The sequence below is a fragment of the Xenopus tropicalis genome, chromosome 4 (genome assembly GCF_000004195.4).
Source record: "Xenopus tropicalis strain Nigerian chromosome 4, UCB_Xtro_10.0, whole genome shotgun sequence".
NCBI lineage: Eukaryota > Metazoa > Chordata > Amphibia > Anura > Pipidae > Xenopus > Xenopus tropicalis.
Window position 1 is genome coordinate 41306010 of NC_030680.2, and position 18501 is coordinate 41324510.

General features: G+C 38.9%; 2 protein-coding genes across 4 annotated transcripts in view; one reads left to right on the forward strand and one right to left on the reverse strand.

The window, feature by feature from the left end:
• Positions 1-569: 569 nt before the first annotated feature.
• Positions 570-2398, reverse strand: thap11 (THAP domain containing 11). The gene has a single exon (XM_002935370.5). It carries the CDS (start codon positions 2271-2273, stop codon positions 1383-1385), a length of 891 nt encoding a protein of 296 aa, XP_002935416.2. The 5' UTR covers positions 2274-2398; the 3' UTR covers positions 570-1382.
• Positions 2399-7430: 5032 nt separating this feature from the next.
• edc4 (enhancer of mRNA decapping 4) overlaps positions 7431-18501 on the forward strand; it is a 64685-nt gene continuing 53614 nt past the window's right edge. For 2 of the 3 annotated variants that reach the window (XM_002935371.5, XM_004913501.4), the window contains exons 1-4: positions 7543-7680; positions 11149-11302; positions 14789-14900; positions 16514-16613. In XM_002935371.5, coding sequence (XP_002935417.2) covers positions 7605-7680; positions 11149-11302; positions 14789-14900; positions 16514-16613 — 442 coding nt within the window. In that variant the 5' untranslated portion in view covers positions 7543-7604. The other variant, XM_004913502.3, reaches the window with a different exon arrangement.

An 18501-nucleotide genomic window follows, 5' to 3' on the forward strand; every position in this document is an offset into this window, starting at 1 on the left:
TATAGCAGGACAAGACTGAAATATATACTCAGAGGAAGGTTACAGTCAGAAGTAGAAAAAATACAATGCTTTAGCCAAAAACAAGGTTACTTAACTGTTAACATTTTGTGTAAATTAGGGTTGGGGTTTTCCTAATAAATGGTAAGTTTGAATTTTTAGTATGATTTAGACATTCACATTCTTACATTATATGCAATCAGCTTTCATTTGTTTGTTTTTTTTAATTATTTAGCTTTTTGTTCAGCAGCTCTCCAGTGTGAAATTTCAGAAGCTATCTGGTTGCTAGGGTCTAGTTTACTCTAGCAACCAGACACTGGCTTAAATGTGAGACTAAGGAATGAACAGGAAAGAGCCTTAATAGAAAGAGAAATAATGAAAAGTAACAATAACAATGAAACTGTAGCCTCGACTGGAAACAGACTTTTGGATGCTGGGGTCAGTGGCCTTCATATGAAAGCTGCAAACAAGTACAAGAAGATGACAAACTAGTTATCTTAAAGTGAACAACCCTTTTAACATATTGATAACAGTGTCCCTATTATTTAGAAAATTTGACACATCGACCAAAGTAGTAAAATCCATTTTATTACTGGATCAGCATTTTAGTTGGCAGTTCCTATAAAGGATTTTTTTCTATAGTGCCATTTGAGGATTTTATCACTAACAGTATTTTGGATAATGTTTCAATGATCAGTATTGTGTTGGTAATAAAAAGACATGGGTTAGTTGAAATGCAAAATGATTTAATAGACATGTGGATATCTATATATAAAAAATAATCTGCATTCAGCCCTTGATAAACAAAAAAAAAAAAAAAACTCCAGACCCAAAACCATGGGACACTTTTACAGAAACATTTTATTTGAAGAAAAAAAAATTAAATGCAAAGAACCTGTTGCTTTCGACAAATAGGGTTGTTCCCATTATCCATATCGAACATATTCCTTGATATTTTTTCAGTCATTACAGGATGTTCTAATAGCCTACAATACTGTCTATATGAAAGGCTTGTCAAAGTGGTTATTATCGGGTTTTTTTTACTTATCGTCAGAGGTGCAGTTATAATGTCCTCAATAAATCCAGTTTGGAAAAAAAGGCAGTTTAGTATTTTCATAGTTTTCCTATACATGGTCGTGCTCTCTGCAAAATGATCATTAAGTGCCACAAACTGTCTACCTCGGAACCTTTCAAAAAAGTTTCAGCGAAGAGCAGAAAGACAGTCAGATTCAGGGTAAGTTTTCCTGGATCATAGGGAACAACTGTCCAAAAACCTATCATTATAGCACAAAAACAAACCATATCAAGATTAGGGTGCTTGATTTTAGTCCAAACACTTTCCTCTTATGTTGACAAGTGATGAATCTTGACCACTGCAAGATCATTCAGTTACTTTTTATCATTGGCGAGACTTTATCTTTGTCTTTCTGACGAAGCTCCTCCCTTAATTTAACTTCAGTAACTTTTAAATGTTTTATGCTAGATTTCATTTCTTTCATCTTAACTTCCATCAGAGCTATGATGTCCCTTTGCTCATTAAGCTTCCTTAGCAATTCTTCTGTGGTGGTGCCTGATGACATGGAGTAAGAGTGGTCTGAACATAAAGGAGAGGGCCAACAATCTGCAGAGGGGTAGGGCTCATCCCCAACTACCACAACCTGGAGCTGCTGGTGTGAGCCATGGCTTGCATCAGTAGAAAAGTGAGTATTAACTGCGTGTGTTTCCCCCACATCCAACTTAACGGCGATATTGGATGCTGCTGCCGATCCTCCTTCTGCTGCTGTTGCCATTGCATCTATCGTAGCTCCCATAACAGCAGAAGACCCTTCTACATCTGCTATAGCTGCACCCATGCCTGCTGTAGTACCCAGTAGCATCATTTCAGCACCTCCAGCTGTCAGCTCTAGAACCTCCTGCTCCTCCTGTCCTGGCAGCCCAGTCACTAGAACCGTAGTTGCAGCTGGTGTGTAATTTGGCTGCTGTCGCTTCTTTGTGCTGCTCCGACGAGTCCTCTTCTCGTTAACACCTCTGAGTGGAAAGATGGTGGGCACCTTGATGCTGTAAGATTTGCGGCCACCTTGAAAGTGTAAGCTACAGACCCGATGCCCGTTAGTTGGCTGAAAGGTGCTGAAGCATCCCGACACTCCACCCCGGGACACATTCTTCAGCCACAGACACCTTAGCTCCGGATCTTTAGGAAAAGTATAGAAGTGCAAGCCTTTATCGCGATGCGAATTACTGTAGCAGCCAGGAACGCAGCAAGTAAAGCCAGGCATCCTTGCACAACACAACAATTCTTCGACCTCCGAGAAATAGGAATATGGAAAGCGGGCAGCGGAAACTACATATCCCAGAATGCGTGAACTTCCTGCGCTCAAAAAAAATGGCAGCAAGAAAAGCTGAAGACTACGTTGACCGAAATGCTCAGGGGCGACTTCCGCTGTGAAAGAACCTAGTGTATCGCGAGATGTTGGCTGGTTTTTGCGCGCTTGTTTCGTGTTTCCAGGGGAGAATTTCTGTGTTAGTCTCCTGAACGAATCGCCAATTAAGAATAATGCAAATGAATCCTATTGGTGCTTTACGTTTTATCTTTGTCTTTATCAATACTTGTTAGATATTCTATACTGTATGGAGTGTGCACGAAGGTGGGGGAGGTCGAGGAGCAAATACTAATTGAATGTGTATTCTCACGCCAATAGCATATCGTCGTATATATTAGGTCAAATTATTAACCCCTCAATACCACATTATTGAAGGCTGTAATCGATCATAAAGGGACATACTAATATAGTGAAATTCAATTTGGGCTGTGGGAGATTTAAACACAAATACCAGGAATAGGTAGTAGAATGAGCGCCAGTATTTTTCTGGAATGTGTTGGGGTCTTGTCACCCCTTTCTCCCACTTTGCTCTGTCATCTCATGATGGAGGGCTTGCCTTGATACCTTTGGCCTGGCTATGACTGTAACAGCATGTAAACCCTGTTAGACCTGCTTCCTTTTGTCTCTTAAAACAGGATTAAAGCCTAAAGAAAGTAGGGCAGAAATGTTGTACATTACGTTTTGGGTGTCTGTACCAGCCCAAGGCAACCACATGCCTTTTGCAAGGAAGATCTGTCCCTCCAAATATGCCCCAGTGGATTCACTGCGCATGCTCTGTGCTGCTGTCACTGAGCTTAGGGACTGACTCAAACATCACCAGCGATGTTTGCTTTGGTTTTAAAAACTAATCATCTTTTTTTTTCAAATCCCTCCCATGTCTCTATGTGTTCCTGACCCTTCATTGCACCCCCCCACACTACTGATTTTCCTGACTTAAAGAGATTCTGACAGAAATGAAACCTTATTTTTACATCTATTATAACATTGTCTTTCCATGTTATTTATATTTTTGCCTTAAATGTATTTGCCTGATGCTTTACATTCCCTATCTGATCCCCCATGTTCCTCTTTGAGGGGGCTGCTATATTTGTTCAGCAGGAGTCCATTAGCATTAGAAGCTATAACTGACAGGTTGAGAAGGGACAGTCAGTTTGGCAAAACAGTCAGGTTTAGGCACTTCAAGTAAAAATTACTTACAAAAGCAGCCCTATCAGTGAAAAACTATCAACAAGACCTATAGGTAACTTTTAATATACATTAATATTTTGAAGAGTAATTTTTTAGTGTCAGTGTCACTTTAAACCTCTCTGCCTTGCTGCTCCTTATATTTGGAATGCCATTCCTCAGTGTCTTTAGAAATAAAACTCAAAGACTGCCTCTTGGAGCCCTCATAGCACCTGAACTGGCACTTATTTTGCAGTGTCAACTACCTTCAACCCTTCCAAGTAAACCCAGCACACACAATTTATACTTACCAATCTAATACCAACACATGCATAAACTATATATACAAACATCAATACAATACAAAAATTAATACCCAATATGTAAGGTTGTACCTCTACATTTACACATTTCCACCACAAACCAGTTTAGAAATCTGGACATGGCTTAAAATATGGCTGTGCAATTTTCGACTAATGGTTCCATCGGGATGGGTGTAGCCCCTTCTGGAATTTAAAGCCCAAACTTTATGATACTGTCATATATAATATTATCATTTACTTATCCTTTTTCTTTGTTAGGTCTATTTCCCTTGATGTTATTTGTTTTATATTGTTACATTGTTTTTAAATGTATTGATATTTTGTATCTTGGCAAATAGATGGCGCTGTTTACAAATGTTTAAAGGGAATACATGTTACAGGGTAACCCTTTTGAAATTTAAAAATAACAAAAGTGGCATAAAGGTGATACCTTTATTGGCTAACTAACATAACCATAGCAAGCTTTCAGAACATTTTAGTTCCTTGTTCAAGCTGATTACCTTTACACACATGCTGTCTATCAGCCTATGATTAAGGGATCTTCCTGAAAGGAGTTAAGCTAATGCCACACGAGGCGTAGGGCTGAAATTTTCGGCAAGCGGAAAAGCGCTTGCCGAAAATTCAGCCCTACGCCTGCTACTTGTGCCTGCACCCGAATGAATGAGATACGCTCGGGTGCAGGCACATGTAGCCGATATACGCATGAAAACGCGAGACTTTGCATTCTCTCGCGTTTTCATGCGTATATCGGCTACATGTGCCTGCACTTGAGCGTATCCCATTCATTCGGGTGCAGGCACAAGTAGCAGGCGTAGGGCTGAATTTTCAGCCCTACGCCTCGTGTGGCATCAGCCTTAGGCTGTTTGCTTCACAGGAGCCACACTTGTTTTTATATTAAATTAAATAAAGGACTTTTTTCCTCCTTTTTATGGCAATTTTACACTGTCTACCCTAGTCTGGGCTTGTCCTTATGCCCACTGCATGTTCCTCAAGCGATCTTGTACACCTCTTGCAATCTTGCACATATAATTTCACTCACTCTCTTTAAATAAAAAATCAGATGCTACCTTCTGGAGCACTAAAACATTATTTTGTCTAGTCCTGTGCTCAAGGGAAAATGCTCATACCTTGTACACTCTTACTTTCCAATTTGTGTCTGTATGTTACCCGACCACTTAGATTGTAAGCTCTCTGGGGCAGGGACCTCCTTAAAGGGATGATTCTGAGGTGAATATCTCTTTTGCACATTTTATGTTAACTATGTATATGGCAAAGATTGATCTATTAAAATGATCTGTTAGATTTGTGAATGTTGTACAAAGGTAAAGAACCTCTTTAACATGTTTCAATGGTGACACTCTAAGCTTCCAAGATGCAATCTTTCATCAAGCTGCTTTCTTTTGTTATGGTACCTATGGATTGGAGGAAAGCTGATTTAATTCCTATATTTAAATGGAATTACAATCTCAGCCTGACAATTATAGACCAGTAAATTTGATATGTGGTGGGCTAGTTAAAGGATCACATTTAAAATTATGTTCTGGAGAATGGCATTATGAGCAGTAATCAGCATGGATTTATGAAGGATAGGTCATGTCAGATAAAGTTGATTGCTCGTTATGTTGACAGTGGGATTGCAGTAGATCTATTTGGATTTTGCAAAAGAGTTTTTGTACAGTGCCCCACAAACGACTGCTTTCTCAACTAAGGTCTGTTGGTCTTAGTGAAGTCATTTGGATAGGAAACTAGCTACAGGATTGAGTACAGAGGGTGGTTGTTAATGATACATTCTCTACTCAGAGTAAGGTTCTTAAGGGTTATGGGTTAAGGGGTTATGTAATTGTATGTAATAAAATGCACTAAGTTTGCCCAGGAGCAGTAACCCATAGCCAACGAGATGGAAGCATTTACTGGGCACCTGTTTAAAAGCAAACATCTTGTTGGTTGCTATGGGTTACTGCAACTGGGCAAACTTAGTGCTTTTTTTCACATATGGGGGTTAATGGGTACCCTCAGGGTTCTGTATTTGTTACACTTTTATTCAACTTGTTAGGGGAGGGTATTGTGAGTAATGTACCAGTGTTTGGAGATGTATGTATGTATTTATGTATGTATGTATAATTTTAGTTATAAAGCGTTACAAGGATATGAAACGCTGTACAATCTTACACAATTACACACAGGGAGGACAAGTGTTATAATAAAAACAATAAATAAGTATAAATACACAGAAATTAAGTGCCATGTGGTATGAGTCACAGTTGGAAGAAGGTCCCTGCTCTGTAGAGGGACTCTAAGAGGTCAGGTAATAAACAGGCACAAATTGGAAGGTAAAAGTGCACAAGGTATGGGCTCTTAGGCTGATGCCACACAAGGCGTAGGGATGATATTTTCGGCAAGCGGAAAAAACGCTTGGCGAAAATTCAGCCCTACACCTGATTCTTGTGCCTGCACCCGAATGAATGGAATACGCTCGGGTGCAGGCACATGTAGCCGATATACGCATGAAAACGCGTGAGAATACAAAGTCTCATGTTAAAGGAGAACTATACCCCAGGGCACAAAAAGCACCTTAACTATTATTGCCTAGAACCCCCTCACCTCTCCCTTATCACATAGTTGTTACGTTTAAACGCTGTCCCTATCGCTAACCGCTAGCTAAAAATGCAGAGTAGCGCAGCCGCGTAACTGGCTGACATCTTAGCAACTGTAGACTCTGAGTCTCTCTGCCGATATGAACCTGCTTGCGCATGTGCAGTTGGTGGTAGCAGGAAAATCAGCTTCAACTGTGCATGCGCAAGCAGGGTCCGTGTCGGCGGTGAGACCCAAAGAGTCTTCAGTTGCTAACATGATGTCGGCCAGGTTCGCTGCTGCGCTACTCTGCATTTTTAGGTAGCGGTTAGCGATAGGAACAGAGTTTAAATTTAAAAACTATGTGATAAGGAAGAGGTGAGGGGGGTCTAGGCAGTGATAGCTAAGGGGGCTTTTTGCGCCTGGGGGTATAGTTCTCCTTTAAGGGCAGGATGACACAAAACTATGCAGCCCAATTAATTCCATCTGGTATGTGACAAACTGGCATTCGGAGCAGTTAAATGTCAGATCAGATTTAATATAAGCTATACTTTTCAGGGCAGATACAGGAGATGCAGAAGGGAGCAGGAGCCAATGGTGTGTGCCCCAGGCATTATAATAAAAATAATAAACAGAAATACTTTTAATGTGGCAAAAAGCAACAAACCACCATATAAGCTTGTGTAAAAATGAAATTGTTTGATAATAAATGGGGCTAATTGTAGTTAAATAATTTCTGCTGTATGAACGTACTTAAAACATAAAATTATTGGTATACTTAAGCACCCCTATATATTACGTTACATGATTGAGACCAATTTCTAGCGTCGAAATAACATACTCTAGCTAGAGCTAGAATGTACCTAATCTGTGGCGTATTTGCCAAGACTAGATCGGGAGGAATAATGATAAAAAATATATAAACATATTTATTAAAACACGTGCACCCGGAATATAATTAATCCCATATCTATATAAACTATGGTTAGCGTATGCGAAACTTCATTGGTTGTAAATAGTACGCCCAGGAACCTTCATGCAACTGTTCTTGTTTCCGAGAGGAAGATGGGAATTAAGAACGCAACGGAGCGGAAGTAGAGGTAGTTATTTGTGCTTTTGAGTCTGGTGAGAGAGGGGAACGAAATAAGATTTTAGCGTATTATAGAGTATGGCTTCAGTTACCAGTATTGACGTGGACGCGACTCAGCATCTAAGGGATATCTTAAAACTAGACCGACCTGAAGGTAAGCTTGGTAGGAGTATTTTGGCAGAATGACTTGGTACGTCAGTGGAAGGAAAACCAAGTTTAAAGAGCGGGAGGAAGATGCGCAGTGTGGCGAACACTATAATAGTTAACATTTATTAACAGTATGAACGGCCAGTTTTAGGCAGTAATTGGTAGCTACGTGCTAGTGGTTGATTAAATAGATACAAAATCAATGTACTCTGTAATGTTTTTCACTTCGTTACGGAACTGAGACCACTTTTTCGCTCATAGTTTTCCTTCGTGTAAGAGAAATCACAAATGCCTGTATAGCAAAACTTTTGTTCTGAGTAGTACTAATTCATTTTTTCTGCCTAAGGATAAGTTGGAGGAGTTTGATTTTGTAATCAGTGGAAGGGGGAATGGTGGCCATGTCTAACGTTTTGCCACCTGATAATTCTGGAAAAAGCAGAAGTGATTAAAGAACAGTTTTACTGTGAAGAATAGAAACTGAGAAATGTACTTGTCACCCTAATTTGCTAGATGGCTATATCTTGGAATTTGACTTAGGAACAAAAGAGGACCAAACATAAACTTCATGGTTTAACTTTTTTAGTGCCAGCAAATATTTGATAAGTGTGTGCACTAAACAGCCATTCAATTGTTCAACATTTTTGTTTTTAACTTTAGAGGATACCTGAGGGTAAATATTTAATTCTAGTTAGAAAAGCCACATTTTGTTTTTTAGTACATCAGCTTTCTAAGTATACCTGTAACTGTGTGGCTCTGAATACCTGCAAATTGAATAAAGGTCTTATTTTTCATAATACAGGTATGGGATCTGTTATCAGTAAACCCGTAATGCAGAAAGTTTAATTAAAAGAAGCCCATCTCTAGAATGCATTTTAATCAACAAAAAACAAATCACATTTTTAAAAATGGTTTCCTTGTACTCCGTAATAATGTTGCTTGATCCCAACTAAAATATAATCTAGCCTTAGTGGTGGCAAATCAATACCATTGTGTTTATTTAACGTTTAAATGATTTATTGGTAGACTTAAGGTTTGGTGAACCCAATTACAGAAAACCTTGGAAAATTCCAGGTCCCAAGCATTCTGGAGAACCGGTCCCATGACTGTATAGTGTTGTTTATACATAGGAAACTGGCTAAAGCATTGTGTACAGTGAGGGTTTTAGTGGGCTCCCATAGGGTTCTGTAAAAACTATTTTTTTAATTTGTTCATTAATTACTTATGAGGGGGCACAAAACTTTGTAGGTCAATTAATTCCATACAGGATGTGACCTCTTTTTCAGCAGGATCTCTGCAAACTGGGTGGCTAAGTGGCAGATGAGATTCAGTGTTTGCACCTGGGATATAAAATATACAAGCAACTTATACATTCAATGGGACTGTGTTAGACAAATCCATAATGGTGAAGGGCCTAAAGGGATTGTAGAAACTTGGCTGCAGCAAGCAATGCCAGTCAGCAGCTGCAAGGGCAAACAAGGTTTTGAGTTTTATTAAAAGGGCATACATTCATGGGAGGAGTGGATAATTTTTCTTTACAAACAGTTCCTATCTAGAAGAAAATGCAGTGCTGTTTTGGTCTCAAGTGCTAAAGTAGAATATTATTGAATTAGAGAAAGTTAAAAGAAGGACAAATAAGCTGGTAAAGCACGTCTTTATTTGGGAGGCTGATCCCTAATTTCATTCTGTGTCGAAATGAATGATTTGTGGTAACATGAAATAACACACAAGGCAGAGCCCTGAGTTATTCAGGCCACTGTACGCAGAGGCTTGATGTTTTTGAAACAAAAACAAACTGTTTAAGTCCCCGTGCATGAAAAGATCCAGGTGGCTTCAGGATAAAGATTTAATTGAAATCCAAACAGCTATATTGAATTTTCTAGAAACATGGTATGAGAAGAACAGGGGAACTGAGACAGGGTCTCGACATATGCCAATGGAGATAGGGAATGACCAGGGTGGAACCAGAATGGGCAAGTGTAAAAGGCGTTGGGGTAGGGTTTCAGTGGACATGTATGGCAGGTGTTGGTTGTAAAATGTGTCAAGCTGATGAGTAGACATTGTTTCAGTAAATAATTACCAAGAAGGAGTTATTATAGAACAACTTTTAGGAAGCCACATACAGTGTGACCTTATGAACTAATGTACTTCCATACAATTACCAGTGCTACCACTAGCATGTAGGTTACCCAGGGGTGCTGCTGCCATGTGTGACAGCAGCCTGCAAGTTACCAGGGGCAGCAAAAAGCTACAACTGGTAATTTCAAGAGATGTAATTTCCAATTTTTTAATTGGAATTTTGGCTCTGCTAGTGCATAAGTACATAAGCAGCATTTGCTAATTTTTTCAACTGATCAAGCAGACGGCATACATAATGCAGAAATCTATTCAATAGGCGCATTCAGTGGGAAATGTCAAAACAAAGTTGTCACAGTTTTATAAAAAAAAAAAAAAAAGTTGCCAGCTATATCACACTGCACAGATAGTTTACTTAAATAATACTGTATTTTACTTAAATAACTTTTCAAACACAGGCAAAGCCAGAGTGGGTAAAAAAAAATCTTACAACCTTTTGTAACCTTTTGATGAGCTGGATGCAAAAGTCTTGAAAGACAAACAATTTACCCTAACCCTTTAACTTGAGTTTTTGAACAACAATACAAGTATAATCACTGGAAAAAAAAAGTAAAATAACTAAAATGTTTAAAATAGATAAACAAGTTTTATTGATAAGTAGTCCGTGGCCAAAATCGCTGCTCCGGGAGTGGATTCTTTGGAATTATTTGGGTTGGTGAAGAACAAACCTGGAAAGTGCTTTTCAAGCCCTTTTTGTCTGCTGCCTATGTTACCAAAAAAAACAACAAAACTTCTATTTAGTATTCACTGGCTTGAGTATTGTATAAATCTTTTGCACTCCATTTTTGCCCTAGTCATTCTCTAGATTTTTAATTTTTGGGGAGGTTTTTCGGCTATAAAAATGACTTCAAAGTAGTTTTCCCAACACATTACAAATCATGCTGTTTACAGTTTGAGAAATGTAGTTTACATTTATACATCGGCATATCATAAAACAAAGGTGAATATGTGTGTTATCTATTTAGTAAAGTAAAGTGCAGCGATAACTGTGTAGTTTTTAAATCTTTCAGCTGTAAGCCAAATTGAAGCATTTGCTTTATCAATGCTGACCTTGACTGCAACTTCTGACTGAAGTGGAGTTTGTCGTTGAAAAAGTGACCACACCATGCCTGTCTAGTTGTCAGCTTTTTAAACAGTGTTGTCTGGTACTAATAGGTTCATGGGGAACTAGTAGGTTCACTTGGAGGATCAATAACCTATGTGGCCAGATAGGATTTGTTCACAAAAAATCTGGAATGTAGTTGGTCAGCGTTCCACTTTTAAATATTGGGCTGCAATTCTGGAGGTAGATGTGATCAACTTGCAATGCAAAAAACTTTAAAATAAACAAACTTTTTTTCAGATTCAGTTAATGGAAACCAGAGGAAATCTAACTCCTCCTTCAGCAGTGATCTGAATGGTCTTCTTGTTACTGATCAAGTTGCAGCTGTGGGTACCTCCTTGTCTGATACAAACCTCTGCAGTGCTGCAGTGTTGAGTTCAGAAAGACAGATCATGTGAGTGTATCTTTCTCCCAGGTTTACCAAACTCTCATTCTGTACAGCCCTTTTATGTCCTGTCAAATACTGTTACCTGAATGCCAACTTCTCTTGTGTATATGTGTTTAGATAACAGAGGACTCGCAGTTGGTGAAAAAACAAAATGTTCTTTATTGTGCAAAAATCGACATTTCGGTCACAATTTAGGACCTTTCTCAAGATGCGTTATGGTGTCCAAATCCCCATTAAATACCCTGTGATTGAATTTGGGCCAAATCACTGTGATGTCACCCATCCCCCACAGCAGAAATAGTAACGATTAAGCAAAATAGGACTAATATGAAAGGATTCAACAAAAAGGAAACTGTATCAGAAAAAAAATGCAAACCAGTGAACATAAGTATAAGTGGCTGTTTGAAACATATTTTCAAAAAGGAGGAAATGTAGCGATTAGGATGTGTTACATAAAATAGAAGCTTGTGATGGGGTAACCGATACAATCTAGCAAGTATAGGACCATAGCTGTACAGGACTAGAAAGAATTACTTACAAAAGCCATATCCAAATGGCGCACAAGGAGCAGGAGCGAGTCGCGTTGCCATGGCAAAAAGGCACAAGTGTCAGCAGGTAATAGAGACAAGAGGAGCTTGTCCTTAATGGCCATATGAAAAGGCCACGTGTGGCTGGGGGCACATAGAACATGTATATCAATTGGCCCAGTTAGGCTAACGTTTCGGTCCACATTAGGACCTTTATCAAGGATAACAAATAATGACTTTAAGATCAAACGACCTGTTAATTCATGTCAATAGGTCTGTCCACTTGGGGGCACAACTTTTGTGTATTTTCGTTAATTTGCACGACTTTTTCGTACTTTGCAATAATTGGTGCGACAAAATCATATTTGTCGCAGCGAGTACGAAAGTTTCGGAATTCATTCAAGCTTTGGTATCGTGACTTTCCTTGGGCCAGGTTAGAGCTGCAGAGTGCCATTGAGTCCTATGGGAGGCTTCCAAAATCATGCACAAAAGGATCAAAGTCAGACGTTTGTGATTGTTCGGATATGAATATTTCATAACTTTCGGATTGTACCACAATATTTTCGTACAAGCACGGTGCGACTTTTCGCTAAATTAACGCACATGAGAAATTTTCATATTTAATGGGAATTTTCACAAATCGTACTCTTAATTCGAACTTTAATGAATCAGCCCCTTGGTGTCGCTCACTTAATCACCTGAAAAAGTGACTGTGCGTTCTATCATGTTGCCATACCAAACACATCCTAGTAACTGTGCATTTTACCATTCTAAGATACCCAAATTTATATATAATATTAAAACTTTCAATATTAAATGCTGTTAAAAACACATTGCTATATGTTCCAGTGATCAAGTGTAAGATTTAACAATATATACAATAATAGTAGCACGTGATACTCCTTAAACAGCATTATAAGAATTATAAAAAGTATATAGTGTATTTCAATTACAAAAAGTTCCAAAAATACAAAAAAGTCCAATGACCTTTGCATTGGCCATGATTTAAGACCGTCCATCCTGAAAAATATATATAAAAAAAAAACAAAAAAAAAAACAACTTTTATATCTAACCATTGTTTTAAAAATTAAAAACCACACATATATTAGGATGTTAGGATATCACAGAACTCATGTCTGAAAGCAAGCCATACTAAATTGTCCATTCAAGCCCCTTGATGTTGCACGGTTTAACTTGTGTATCCAATATGTCTCTAATTAATTTAAGGAGCTCCTTTGCTAAATCCTCACCTCTTGGGCATCTGCCTATTGCTTCGCTACCGGTTATTTTGCTATATCCTTCTCCTCAATTTTTTTTTCTGCCTTTTAGGATCTAATGCTGCCCTTATGGGATGCCCTGTGCATCCTTTCTTTGAGTTATTTTACTGTCTTTCCACAATATAATAGCCCATATGGGCTTTTAATTATGTAGACAACCTTTGTGGAAGTACAGGTCAATCTCTGCTTGATCATTTTTTACCAGGATGTTCAAAATACACTCCTTGTATGAGGCTGCTGCACATAACCCATCCCTTACATCTATAGGCTCCAGGCCGTGGGCTCAAAAAAATGTCTAGCATGTTGTATAGTGTATCAGAGTGGCTTAATTACTCTTTTAAAGGAGGACTATACCCCCAGGCGATAAAAGCCCCCTTAATTATCACTGCCTTGACCCCCCCCCCACACATCTCCCTTATCGCATAAAACGGCTCTGCTTGCGCTTGTGCAGTTGGTGGAAGGAGGAAAACTGCTTAAACTGTGCATGAGCAAGCAGGGTCCGTGTTGGTGGTGAGACCTGTGGTGCAACTGAAGTGTCTTCAGTTGCTAAGAAGATGTCTGTCGGGTACGCTGCTGTGCTACTTTGCTGTTTTAGCTAGGGGTTAGTGATAGGGACGGTTGTTAAAGGTGAAGGAATGGCTAATAAAGAGTTAATCTCAAGCTGCAGGCATACCTTCAATTCTCTCAATAGTGCCCTTAAGTCTCCTCATATTTCACCTGTGCAAATGATCAGAAGCCAAACAGGAAGAAAAAAACTCTGAGCTGTGTAAATAAAGTTCTCATAATGCCTTGCTCCTGCACAGAGACCCAGACCAGTGTACATGCTTAGTTTGTAAGACTATGAGGAAGCTTCCTGCTGATTGGCTCAGATATACATTCCTAAGGGGGGAGTGAGTTCTTGGTATTCTTGAGGGAGTAGGGAGCAGGAGAGGGGAGAGAGCTGTGTGTCTCTGGCAGAGGAAAACAGACACCACAAATCTTTTGACAGAGAAGTCAGTGCAGCGTTTCTGTGAGTGCTTATGGTTGTATTTACATAGAGCTTTCTGATAAATCTTACTTAGTTTTTACCTTTCCTTCTCCTTTAAGCTTAGAAACTATGCAATAAGGGAGAGGTGATAGGGGTTAATGGGGGCTTTTATCACCTGGGGGTATAGTTCTACTTTAAGTTCCGTGCCCGTTTAAAACTGAACTTAGGCTTTTTTGGAAACAAAGCTTGTAAACTATTCTTATATTATGAAACACAACACTCAACAGGCTTAGTACAGAGAAACTTGTATAATTGGCAAGTTGTAAAGAAAAAAATTGCAATATTTAATTCACATCAATGTGATCTTTCTTCCTGAGTGCAAATAAAGTATAATGCCCAGTGGTCATATTACAGTACAGTACATACCTTCATTAGGGTAATTTACAAATAACTGAGTTGGCCCTGTGGCTCATAGCATTGTTTCATATAAGCCACTCTGCAAAACAATATTAAAAACAACTCCTCAAACTTAGAAACCGTTCATCTTTTTGCCTCTTTTTATTCTGTTATATCACCAGAATGAGATGCAAATTGTTGTATACCACATTATTCACCGTATTGACAGTTTTATACCTTTATATAAGTCCTATATGTTTTCAGTCAAAAATGTTATTGTTTTGTTTTTTGTCCCAGCCTTAATCACTGTTATTATTGTCTTAGTTGCCTATCTGGAGATGACAGCTCTTCTTGCATTGAAATCACTGCTAAAGATGTAGAAATCGTTGCCAGCCATGACTCTAATATATGCAGCAAAGCAAGAGGCAGCAACAAGGTAAATATGTTTTTAGTACTTCAGTTACCTTGTCAGTGTTTCATGGGTAGCATTTTGTACAGTGGTTGGTGAATATTGTGCTAGGAATTGTTTCAGTGAGAATTTAGTTTGTAAATAAAGATGGATAATCTAGATTGTTACTAGCTATTCCAGCAGACTGTATTACATGTAACCTTTTATAGAAAGCCTTTCTTAAAGGTAGCGACCGGTTAAAGGGGGTCTAAGCCCAAAAAATGAATTGATGCAAAGTTACTCTGAGCACTTTTCTGAGCGCTTTTGCAGTATATTTATCCCATATCTGACATTGTATATATCTCATATCTGGCATGTATTTTGTATGTTTAGCCTAATCTTAGGCAGTTCTGTTAACTTGTTAAAAGTAGGGATGCACCAAATCCAGGATTCGGTTCAGGATTTGGCCAAGATTCACTCCTTTTCATGCTCCTGGCTGACCCGAAATCCATAAAATCACTTGACTTGTCACATAAACACGTAAGTAGTAAATTTGTCACAGCGCACAGAGCTCTTTAACCTTTACATATCCTTATTTACCTGTGCAAATTTGGTTTGCTATTCAGCCAAATCTTTTATAAAGCGTTCGGCCAAATCCAAAAATAGTGGATTTGGTGCATCCCTAATTAAAAGTTCTATGCCAGATATAGCTCATACAGCATGTTGGAGGGCCACATTCAATTTAAATGTCATATAGTAAAGTTCATGGCGCTTCAGAGCAGACCGGAGGCCATAAAAATCCTGTGGAGGGCCACATCAGACCTGTGGGCCTCCAGTTGGACAACCCTGATTTATATATAGGCACAAGTACCTGGGTGTAAGTGGAAAATTAAAGGTATGAATTAAAAAGCTCCATACTCATATTTCTTTTTGTTGCAAAAACCATGAATTACATCTGTATCTATCTAGACATCTAAATATTATGTACCCTTGCATAAATGTATTTACCTGGGTGCCTGCGCTTTAAACATTTAAATACACACAGGAACCTTTCAAGAAAACCAGTGCTGTGATACAAACAACTGGTTAAAAGGGCAGCTTTTGCCAGGCAACCCCCCTGTACAACCCCCATCATATGACTTCATCAAAGACCCTGTATATTCACTTAGGGGAGGCACATCATATGACAGATTTTATAACATTTCTTTAATTTCTTACATTTCTCTTAACATTTTGTTTCACTTAAAAAAAAAAAAACGAATTTATGAAAACAAACTGCTTTATACATCATTTTTCATAGATTACACATTTATGTCAGTCCCCGCCCCAGTAGAACTTTTAGTCTAAAGTCCCTATCACTTTCACACAAATTAGGGTTACTATCGGGAGCCAATTGACCTGCCTATGTGTTTTTTAGGGTGTGGGAGTAAGTACCTGGGGGAAACCCACAAAGAATTTGGGAGAGCACGCAAATTCCTTCCAGATAGCACCCAACCCAAAGAACTCATGATTCCAGTGCACCACTGTGCTGCCTTTTTATATATGCATTTTTTTTTTTTAACTTTAATCTGAGGTTTCTGGTAATGTCTAGAAAATTATTCTTTTTTTTTTTTTTAAGCAAATAGAGTTTTTATTAACTGCTTCATTTTTTGTCTTTGAAGGTCAAAATACAGCCGGTAGCTAAATATGATTGGGAACAGAAGTACTACTGTGGCAATCTGATAGCAGTATCAAACGACTACATTGCATATGCTACTAGAGGTATCATATCAATTTCAATTCAAATTTTAAATTGACTCGAGAAATGTAAACTCAATTGATATAGGTATAAATGGGTTAGTGTGTAAAGTAGATATGGTCAGGTAAATGGACATGTTCTTGAAGCACTAGAAAAATGAAATCTGGTTACTCCGAAGAGATGTGTGCAAGTTTCAAATCCGTTTTCAAAAATTTGTAAAAACTGCTAATAGTAAGTAAGTAATAAACCTTTCTATTTTTGCATTTACATTTTGCTCATAATTCTTTAAATCCTAGGAGTGCTGTCCTTGTTCAAGTACATATATTAGTGTGTGTAAATGTGGCCCCAGTATTTATTGCAATAACAGTGATATATTGACACCAGGTAACTGCTAGGCTGGCGAAATTTAAACCTTGACTACATATATATAGATAGATAGATAGATACAGTGGCTTGCAAAAGTATTCGGCCCCCTTGAACTTTTCCACATTTTGTCACATTTTTGTCACAAACATGAATCAATTTTATTGGAATTCCACGTGAAAGACCAATACAAAGTGGTGTACACGTGAGAAGTGGAACGAAAATCATACATGATTCCAAACATTTTTTACAAATAAATAACTGCAAAGTGGGGTGTGCGTAATTATTCAGCCCCCTGAGTCAATACTTTGTAGAACCACCTTTTGCTGCAATTACAGCTGCCAGGCTTTTAGAGTATGTCTCTACCAGCTTTGCACATCTAGAGACTGAAATCCTTGCCCATTCTTCTTTGCAAAACAGCTCCAGCTCAGTCAGATTAGATGGACAGCGTTTGAGAACAGCAGTTTTCAGATCTTGCCACAGATTCTCGATTGGATTTAGATCTGGACTTTGACTGGGCCATTCTAACACATGGATATGTTTTGTTTTAAACCATTCCATTGTTGCCCTGGCTTTATGTTTAGGGTCGTTGTCCTGCTGGAAGGTGAACCTCCGCCCCAGTCTCAAGTCTTTTGCAGACTCCAAGAGGTTTTCTTCCAAGATTGCCCTGTATTTGGCTTCATCCATCTTCCCATCAACTCTGACCAGCTTCCCTGTCCCTGCTGAAGAGAAGCACCCCCAGAGCATGATGCTGCCACCACCATATTTGACAGTGGGGATGGTGTGTTCAGAGTGATGTGCAGTGTTAGTTTTCCCCCACACATAGCGTTTTGCATTTTGGCCAAAAAGTACCATTTTGGTCTCATCTGACCAGAGCACCTTCTTCCACATGTTTGCTGTGTCCCCCACATGGCTTGTGGCAAACTGCACTTCTGGACTTCTTATGGTTTTCTGTTAACAATGGCTTTCTTCTTGCCACTCTTCCATAAAGGCCAACTTTGTGCATTGCACGACTAATAGTTGTCCTATGGACAGATTCCCCCACCTGAGCTGTAGATCTCTGCAGCTCGTCCAGAGTCACCATGGGCCTCTTGGTTGCATTTCTGATCAGCGCTCTCCTTGTTCGGCCTGTGAGTTTAGGTGGACGGCCTTGTCTTGGTAGGTTTACAGTTGTGCCATACTCCTTCCATTTCTGAATGATCGCTTGAACAGTGCTCCGTGGGATGTTCAAGGCTTTGGAAATCTTTTTGTAGCCTAAGCCTGCTTTAAATTTCTCAATAACTTTATCCTTGACCTGTCTGGTGTGTTCTTTGAACTTCATGGTGTTGTTGCTCCCAATATTCTCTTAGACAACCTCTGAGGCCGTCACAGAGCAGCTGTATTTGTACTGACATTAGATTACACACAGGTGCACTCTATTTAGTCATTAGCACTCATCAGGCAATGTCTACGGGCAACTGACTGCACTCAGACCAAAGGGGGCTGAATAATTACGCACACCCCACTTTGCAGTTATTTATTTGTAAAAAATGTTTGGAATCATGTATG

Coding starts and splice junctions, on each gene's coding strand:
- thap11 (XM_002935370.5), bottom strand. CDS start 2,273: ATGCCTGGCTTTACTTGCTGCGTTCCTGGCTGCTACAGTAATTCGCAT.